Source organism: Alosa pseudoharengus, unplaced genomic scaffold (genome assembly GCF_046254945.1).
Source record: "Alosa pseudoharengus isolate Yale_2024_CS ecotype anadromous, Long Island Sound unplaced genomic scaffold, YU_APseudo_1.1 YU_APseudo_1.1_scf_15, whole genome shotgun sequence".
NCBI classification, from domain to species: domain Eukaryota; kingdom Metazoa; phylum Chordata; class Actinopteri; order Clupeiformes; family Clupeidae; genus Alosa; species Alosa pseudoharengus.
The window spans coordinates 9,027,437-9,036,731 of record NW_027468620.1 but is presented as its reverse complement, the minus strand read 5'-3'; the positions used below and the strand labels follow the sequence as shown (position 1 = coordinate 9,036,731).

Here is a 9,295-nt window from a genome sequence, read left to right as displayed (position 1 = left end):
CAGGCAGGGGTTGTGCATGTGCTAATATAGCCTGTAAGTTTGTAGCAGTAACATCTCATTATATTTGTATGGTCACATAGGCCTAGGCCGTTGAGGTAGCCTACACAGAGATATTAGTATAATGTCAAGCGCTTTCCATGAAAGTATCAATTTCAGTGAAAGTAATAACAATATTTACATAAAACCCTTTTATATGCATATGTAGTTTTTCTGAACATATTCTCCTGTCATTACGGTAAATATTTATCGCGCATGCGTTGTTTTTACAACATGTCTGCGCCCTTGAGAACACATGAAAATAGTAGACTGAGCCAAATACTGCAGTTAATTTAGCTGCTACAGAATGCATCATTGACAGTACATAAATATTTTTATGGCTCATTTCACTCTCAGGTTCCAGTCAACAGCTGTGGTCTTTATTCGTGGTTTTGAGGAATACCCATGAACAGGAGTAGGTCGATTATGCCACTTTATGGTAAGTGTGGGTTCGATCGGATTACGAGATGCTTTCTGAGTCGGGTCTCTGACACCTGTCATGCTCCCTGCCTACAAAGACTGTACCACAAACATATATGTGCAAGGCAGCAAACAAACAGAAATGCACCTTACACTCTCTCGATGTTTGGGCACATGATAACGTTTCGTGGTTTTCATGTAACTCAGTCAGTGTTCCTGTCGAAGATTTTATCAGTGGAGGAAATCTTTTCCAAGCCATCGTTGCAGGAATACTTGAAGAAAATGGAAGATGAGTACGAGGCTAGTTTGAAAATCATAAACACGATGGAAGATCAAAGTCATGGCGAGGAGGAACTAAGTCAGAAGAGCATCCGAGTCTCGGTTTTAACGCCGTTGGTCCAGCAAATCAGAGACCTCAAATTAAAACAGAAAGAGTTTGAAGAAACCGAGGCTTTACTTAAGGGTGAACATTTTGATCTGATTGATTATGTCTTAAACTGAAATCCTTGTCCAAGATTTCCTGTGCACTTAACATGTTTTGAAATGTGATTACATGCTTGCCATTTCAGATAATGACCCAGAATTACGAGAATTGGCAGAAATGGAAAGAGATTCTTGCCAGACTGCTATTCAAGACCTGAGACAAACGGTGGGCCTATATGCTCCAGCATTGTTTTAATAACAGTAGTCCCATTGGCTCCATTATCAAAACTACTTGACACTTTTGCCAGAAGTAATTCTCCCATTACTTTCAGATCCTGTCTCTCATCATTCCTGCCGAGGAATCAGACATGAGTGATCTAGTCCTTGAAGTCACGGCTGGGGTTGGAGGACAGGAGGCAATGCTCTTTACATCAGAAATGTTTGACATGTACCAGAGCTTTGCTGCCTTCCAAGGATGGGGATTTGATGTACTGGAGTACACATCCAGCGAAATAGGTCAGCAGGAACCGACATATCATTTTGTGTGAATATTAAGAATTGAAAGGGAGGATGTTTACATAAGGACACAGAGTTGTTAATATGCTTTATTAAGATGGAAGTAATTTCATCATCTAAAAATACACTATCCTAGCCTGGCAAGGCAGCATGCAGAAACCCAGGCTAACACTATCCCAGAATAATCTGAGAAAATATTAGATACATTATACTGCAAATGACTTATTTGTGAGGTCTCTTGCTGTTGTATGTATTTTTTTATTTTTTGACTGTTGTTACCTTCAGAAACCAGGACTGAAGTCGACAGATGGTGTAAATCTTGTGTGTGCCTATGTCTGATCTCTTTATTGTATATGGCTTACCTGCATAGTCTTTATGTTTCCTGTTTTGTATAGCCGAGTTATAACTCCAGTCTGTCCTTGGTGATGGGGTAGTGTCTGTTTGTGTGTACATGTATCTAGTATACTCTGTCTGGGGGAATTACATTAATCCAACATACCTAACACATACAATACAGTTGGTCATCAAGAGAATGACTAAGGAACTACACATAATGGTGTACCTTTATCAATACCTGTGTCCATATATATTATTTTCCAAATAGGTGGATTGAGACATGGGAGTGCCAGTATTAGTGGACCCTTGAGCTATAAGAAGATGAAGTTTGAAGCTGGAGTCCACCGCGTGCAAAGGGTCCCCAAAACTGAGAAACAGGGCCGCATACACACCAGTACAATGACCGTTGCAATTCTCCCTCAGCCTACAGAGGTTAGGGAATCATTCATCACCATATTGATCCGACCTCTATGGTTTCATTCCTCTACCATAAGGAACCATGTGAATACAGAGTATCGAAGCAAAGAATGTCTACTGAAACTACTTTCATTTGATATCAGCAAAAGCCTACTGGTTGAATTTTTTGAAAATTTGCTGTATGTTCAACTCAGAATACTCCTGTTGTTAGGCCTATGCTACCATATTTAGCTGACTATAAATGTTATTCCGATTTTCAGATCACATTTACCATTCAGGCAAAAGATCTCAGAATTGAGACAAAGAGAGCGAGTGGTGCAGGTGGACAGCATGTCAACACAACAGACAGTGCTGTACGAATAGTCCATATCCCCACAGGTGAGGAGAGGGATAATGGTTCAAATTTACAACAAATCTGCTACTGTGAAGTTTTGCTATGTGTAGTCTACTAGGCATAACCATAAACTGACAGTCAAAATTGACAACAACAAAACAGCAACAGGAGACTAGTCTTTCTTTGTAATTTTTAGTAGGCTAATCAATTAGGGGCTCTTTGGATTTCTAGGAGTGGTATCTGAGTGTCAGCAGGAACGGTCCCAGATAAAGAATAAAGAAACTGCCATGAAGGTGCTCCGAGCCAAGCTTTACAGCATGAAGCTGGAGGAAGAGACAAGTAAAAGACACCAGACACGTAAACTACAGGTAGGCCAGTAAAGTTTAAGAGTCAGCCCTTTAACTTCTAGAATCATAGGCCTATCTATTATCTGTATGTGTATGCAGATCAAGTAGGCCTAGTGCTATTTAAATTATATTCTTTAGTGTTATGCTTTTATTACTATTTTAGTGCTTGATATGCTTTTGTTTGTGTGTATCTTGCGTTACATCTTATAAGAATAAGTATTTTATAAATATTTTAAAAATGTATTCAAATTAATTTTGTTTTAGATTGGAAGCAAAGGGAGATCAGAAAAGATCAGAACCTACAATTTTTCACAAGATCGCGTCACGGATCATCGTATTGGGAAAACGATGTATGATGTCCGAGGATTTATCTTGGGAGAGGATTTATTAGAAGAAATGAGCGTGTCTCTACAACAGTTCTCTCAACAAGAAATCCTTCTGGACCTTTTGGGGGACAGTGAGAGCTAACCTGACTCGTCACCTGACGTTTTCTATTCTTTTCTCCGTGGACTCGTTTAGTGGTCGTCCCGCCAAATGTTTTGGACTGCTTTGATTTCCGGTAATGCACGGATTTAAAACTATTCGTTTTAAAACACAGGCATCAAGGCACCGTGCCTATCTATGTCTATGACATAATGCATGTTAATGTGTTGTGTCTTTAAGAAGCTGTTGAAATGCAACTGATAAATAAAAATAAATTTTCAATCGACTGTGTTGCCACAAGAGAACACAAGAGAAAATGCATTAGGGTGTTTAGCTGTACCCACTTAATACCGCCAAACTTTTAAACCGTTTAAATCAATGTGCGTTGCATTTCTTGATATGTTTATTTGCCTCCCTTTCTGCTACTGCTGGACGTACAGGCGCGTAGCGTTACGTTATAACGTGGTGACATCAGAATATCTCCTGTAGTTCATTGGTTACTCCCTGTTTTCAGTCAGTTAAAGGTAAAAGTCCTGGCTGCTTCTCATTGGTTAGTGTATTTTGTACGCGTATTTCAAACCCATTCTTAACTGGCGCTTTTTCACCATCCTCATTCACTGGGTCTGTGTTTGCCGCTAAATTCTTTATGTGGACACTAAACAACAAAATATCAGATGAAAATCATTCGCGGCAAAAGAAAGAGATCGTCCTCGTGTGAAAAGGTAAGACTTATGGAGAATTTTGTGCTGGTTCTACTTCGTTCCCTTGCTAAATTAAGTCATAGCAAGCGAGGATATCTTGCAGAGGTTGTTCTTGAATTGGGAAATCCCTCCAGGAGTTTGGCTGGCTTGTTGTGTTGATAACTTTAGCATTAACGATACATTTGCTAGGTCAATTGACTATTTTGTGAAATTCGAAAACGGTTTAATGTTAAGGGTGTGTGTCGTAGCCATAATAAGCCTTAGCTATTTTTATTGGCATACCATGCCATGGCATGAAAGTTATGACACGAGTTGACGTTAGCAATCTTAGCTGGTAAGTTAAGATATAGAATGCTAGCTAGGTGGCTCAACGAGTCATGTCAATGTAGGTACACTAGCAACATGTTGCATATATGGCTGTTGCTAGTTAGCTAAACTCCCCGTTTTTCATGGCGCGCAATCCATAATTTAGTGTAACGCTATAGTTGCAGTTGGTATTGACATTGTCTGCATCTTTTGGACTAACATTAGCACAGCAATATTATCTACGTGGAAACTAAATCAATGTTATAAAAGATAACTTTGATGACCAAAGCTTACACCTAGTCATGGTCACCTAGTCACAAAATGGTGTAGCCCACTTGAAATGGGTCGCTTGCCAAATCTCATATTTAGCTCAATTTACACAATATAAAGGCGATGTCTTAACGTGGTTGGGCACTGTTACTTTGGTAGTTAAACTAATTTGGCCTTAAATATTTTGGTCTTTTTCTATTACCCTTTATTTCTGTGTATGTTAGAAACTGTTCTCAACGATAGCCATATCTGATTCGTTAGTAGTTTTTGCCTACTAACAAGTATATCTTTTAATACATTCAGTCACTTAAAGAGGTAAAACCGCTGTGATTTTGTTTAACGTTATTTTGATGTCCAATTTCACTTTTTCCCTCCAGAATACGGAAATGAAGTGCCCCCTGTCTGCGGAATCCCTCGTTTCATATGGCACGGAACAACGTGTATTCAACGCGGACGAACCAGACCACAATTCCTCTCCCCGGAAAAAATGTGTACTGGTATCTGTGAAGTCTTTGCCTTCTCCAGGTGTGTCGAAAGTAACTTTTCACTTTGACTCTGCTGTTAAAGGCAAAGAAAACAAAGAATGCCTCACACCAGAAACTCTTGCAAGGACATTACAGGATGAGACTGTGGGAGGTAATGTACAGTCTGAGGACAGTGGCTATCTGTCTCTTCAGAACAGCCACCATGAGCACAGCGATGTGGACTTTGGAGAGCCCTTCAGCGAGGGACTGGAGGAGAGTGGCTCTTCTCACTTTATTGAAGAAAGCACACCAGACACAATTGGGCAGTCAGCCTCCACTCTTCCCATACTGAGGTTTCAACAACAAGTTTGTCGCAAGTTGTCAGAAACCTTTAAAAAGACCCAGAACTATGACTGGTCAGTCATAAGCACACTGGCAAACAACAGCGGCCTACAGAACGTCATCGGTGGAAAAATGGGTCTGGAATGCCTGGACATTCTCAGCACTCTGATGGAAAGAGACATGAGGCACATTCTTAGCAGGATACTGAGGCATGTTGAGGACTCAGACTTAATTAGGTATGTGTTGTGTCAATTCACAGAATCAACACTGTCCTGTCAATTCAGAGCAACAGCATTTGGTTTGTGTTACGAAAAAATGCATTTCTAAATGAAGTGTTTCTTTGTTCCTTCAGTTGTAAAAAAGTGAGCAACACTTGGAGAGATATCATCCGTCAAGAACGCTCAGCATTTGAGCGCTGCAGAGCAGCTGAACAGAGAATACAGGTAAGGAGTACTAAGGAAGTCTTTGTTGCTTAGGAGATATCCAATGGCAGTTATATGGTAATGTCCAGATGTAAGCAATGTTAATGACATGCAAGGAAAGGTGTGGAGAGGCCTGCTGGGCAGGTTTCTGTGTTCAGTGTGTTAAAACCCATTCAGTAGCCTGGTGTGCTAGTGTGAACACCCCTCCGTGCTATCTGTTGTTGATCTGAAGTTCTTAAATAGTCTCTCTAATTTATCAGCAGGAAAACAGACCAACTGGTTCCTTTTCGCGAGACTTCGCCCCATCAAGGGTGGTGTTGTCGTCCATTCAACGCATAACGTCCACCCCAGTGAGCACCCCCGATAGGAAGGTGGTCATGAACAAAGTCACGCCACAGGGTCAAGCTACCTTCAGGAAGACAAGCCAGTTCCACAAATTCCAAGAGGTAAGGTCTTACCTAGTATCATCTTTCTGATATGGTTCTTCAATCAGTAACACTTCCAGCTCCACGGAATGTTCGCGGAGAACTACCTCCTCAGACTGTTGCAAATGTTGGCAAAAAACTCAAGGCAAACAGAAACCTGTTTGCAAACATTTACCAATTTACCTCAGGATTATGAGGTAACAGGGGCATTATGTAGTTATATATTCCTGGCTGGAACACGCTGCAAAAAAATAAGGGAAACCTTTCACAATGTGACATTGTTGACTATCACTAAAGGATAGTGCATTGCATGTTAGTAAGCATCTAGCAGAGCTAACAAGGCTCTGGGTAGTGTTTGCCAGGTTTGCATACCGTTTATAGTTGGCTAACTAGTACATTGTTTCGTAATGTTGCTTAACTTGTCACCTATTGTATTTTGTAGTTTTAAGATTGACTGTCACTTGTCCAAAGTGACTTACAAAAAGCATATTTGGGCAAAAAACAAAGAAATTAAGCAAAATGTAACAAAAGGCATATAACAGTATTGCTTATCAGATTACCGTGAAGCTGCTGACTGACTTGTTGCTTGTCTCCACCATAGGCTGCCAGGACTCTAAAGAATGACGAAGGGTTGAAGTCCTGTAGGCAGTGCAGCTCACCCGCGCGATACGACGCCGCCATGAAGCGTGCCGTGTGCACGCGTGCCAGCTGCGCGTACGACTTCTGCACCCTCTGCCTGGGCGCCTTCCACGGCTCCTCGGCCTGCCGCACAGGTGTGCTGGGTAGCTCCTGCTCCCCCGGGTCTCGGGGCTCTGTGGCCACACACCTGCCCTGTAGCAAGCAGAGCAAGCGGAACATTCGCCGACTCTGAACAGCCAAGTACACGCATACACACAACTGCACAAAAGGGAAGGCAAGGAGTCTGAGCAAGCTGCTTCATATTAACTCAGGTTTTATTTTTCTTAACCACAACCCATAAAGTCTTTTAAAGATTGTTTTAAAAAAAATCTTTATATTCACCATTTTCATGTCTGTCCTTGTTAGACTGAACAATGATGTCAATGGTTTGGTGTCAATGATATTGTATATAAAAGGACTATATTTGTAAATACAAGAGAATTGATGTGAAAATTTTATATTATAAGTGTTTTTTTATATGTATTGTCCGGTCATATGGAAAATATATGGTCCAAAATGTAAATATTTGTTTGTTTCAAATAAAATATTTGTAATTTTACTGTTCTAGCCTCCTTTGCAATTCCAAAGTTATTGCCTAGATGGTGCAATACTGCCAAGATCTGGGGGGAAAGCCAGATTCCGTGTTTGTCAATTTATAGGCAATTTTGTTTTTATCTTGGATTTTCTGAAATGGTTTTGATCTACCTAAATCAAACAATTATAACAACTAGCGGATAGTCTATTGCTTGATTTCGCAAACAGTTCCCTAATCTTTTATTCAGGAGTTATTCTAGTGCATTTTTTTGGGTGTATTTGGCTCAATAAAATGTGTTGGGGGGGGGGGGGGGTTAAACTATATTAACTTAAAATAAGTTGCAAGGTACAAGGGCTAGTATTTGGCCATTGTTTAAAAGGTCCTATTTAATACACTGCTTTAAATTTCTTAATTTGTGACTTTTCATCAAAGTACAGTATGCACTATTAAACCAAGACATTTAGGCCTGGCAAACTGATCGAATTAAACTTGACTGTTTATAATATCTAGGTCAGTTTTTTTTTTTTTTTTTTTTTTCAAGTGCACTGATTGGGCCCATAATGCATTGACCCAAATGACGGATTACTGGTCGTCACACAATGTCATGCCACAGCCTTGTCATCTTTGCAAGTGCTGATTGATCTTGAATTTGAGACTTGAATTTAATTGTTTAATGGTATATATGATCTGTAAAATGGACTCGGAGCATGTTTAATGTGACATCAAAGGGCCTGCACCCACAGAGAACAATTACCATGCTACGTGGTGAGATTTGAATTAGTATCTGCGGGAGTAGAAGAGGTGTTTGTAGACAGCAGTAATTGTCTCCCTTGTGAGATTTGTGCCGAAAGAGACAAATAATGCATTTATCATAATGTTTTATCATGACTTGAAAACTTTGGAAACCCCAGCACTCTCATCGTCATCAAAACTATTGGGGGATATGGGGAGTTTCAAATCCTGAAACCCATCAGTGATTAGATATGGAGATCTGTATCACTGTTTTGTTTTTCCCCCTGTTATTTCAGCAAAATGAGGATAGCTGGCTTTGGATGTTAAGTTGTGATTGATGTGCCCTGAAACAACATTTAACATTAGATATTTGTTTAGATGCAACATAGCCCCAGGCCAATTTTACACGTGTTAGAGCAATTTCTACTCCTGATTAAAATGTAATGAAACACAAAATGGATGATTTTGATTTGCAAGGACATTTCACTCAAGGAATACAATACAGCCTCCCTGCTGCACTTTAATTGATTTAGCAATGCTTCTCTCCTTGACGTGAAATACCAAAATAGTTTTCTTCCTGATGAAAATAGTGTTCTGTCCTGATGCAGCTGTGTACATGGCTCCACAACGGTCAGTGAAAATACCTCCTGCATACAATGGGTTGAACTGATATGATTCCAACACTTTTCTCTTGTTATGAGTAAAACACATAATGTCATTTCATCTTATGGCATCAATTTGCCTTGAAATGTACTTATTTCATTCTCATGTAGCCAGCAATGCATACAGCCTATATAACATGATTTTGAACAAATCATCCCTTTTCAGCTACACTGAGGGACCTAAATATCAGCAGATAAGCAGCTTTTAAAAACTCATAGAGTATGAATGAGACAATAAGTAGCCAGTCTGTTCACTCAAATAGGTAATTCATCTCTGTGGACTTAGTTAAGGTCAGCTTGGTTGATATAAGAGCAGGAATATTTTAGCTAAAGTCACCACTGTTGGTGGACAGTTCTCTTAAAAAAGGAATGATGGGAAACTCTAAGGACCATGAACGTTGCATGCTGGGGGGTTAGGGGTGTTATTCACTTTTGCTGAAACATAATTCTATCACCCCCCCCCCCCCCCCCCCCCCCACACACACACACACACACACACACACTTT

At 40.2% G+C, this 9,295-nt stretch overlaps 2 protein-coding genes across 5 annotated transcripts; both read left to right on the top strand.

Moving 5' to 3' along the window:
* Positions 1-280: 280 nt before the first annotated feature.
* Positions 281-3,538, top strand: mtrf1l (mitochondrial translational release factor 1-like). Of its 3 annotated transcripts, XM_076285454.1 has the most exons (8): positions 281-475; positions 664-919; positions 1,026-1,105; positions 1,212-1,395; positions 2,000-2,163; positions 2,409-2,526; positions 2,714-2,850; positions 3,094-3,538. In XM_076285454.1, exons 1-8 carry the CDS (start codon positions 473-475, stop codon positions 3,295-3,297), a joined length of 1,146 nt encoding a protein of 381 aa, XP_076141569.1. In that variant the 5' UTR covers positions 281-472; the 3' UTR covers positions 3,298-3,538. The 3 variants fall into 3 exon arrangements, with proteins under 3 accessions (XP_076141569.1, XP_076141570.1, XP_076141568.1); XM_076285455.1 differs by lacking the exon at positions 664-919; XM_076285453.1 differs by having other exon boundaries at positions 281-919.
* Positions 3,539-3,572: 34 nt separating this feature from the next.
* Positions 3,573-7,419, top strand: fbxo5 (F-box protein 5). Of its 2 annotated transcripts, none has more exons than XM_076285457.1 (5): positions 3,573-3,974; positions 4,907-5,571; positions 5,688-5,778; positions 6,021-6,203; positions 6,784-7,419. In XM_076285457.1, the coding sequence occupies exons 1-5, from the start codon at positions 3,927-3,929 to the stop codon at positions 7,051-7,053; spliced, it is 1,257 nt and encodes a 418-aa protein (XP_076141572.1). In that variant the 5' UTR covers positions 3,573-3,926; the 3' UTR covers positions 7,054-7,419. The 2 variants fall into 2 exon arrangements, with proteins under 2 accessions (XP_076141572.1, XP_076141571.1); XM_076285456.1 differs by having other exon boundaries at positions 3,578-3,974; positions 6,018-6,203.
* The last annotated feature ends 1,876 nt before the right edge of the window (positions 7,420-9,295 follow it).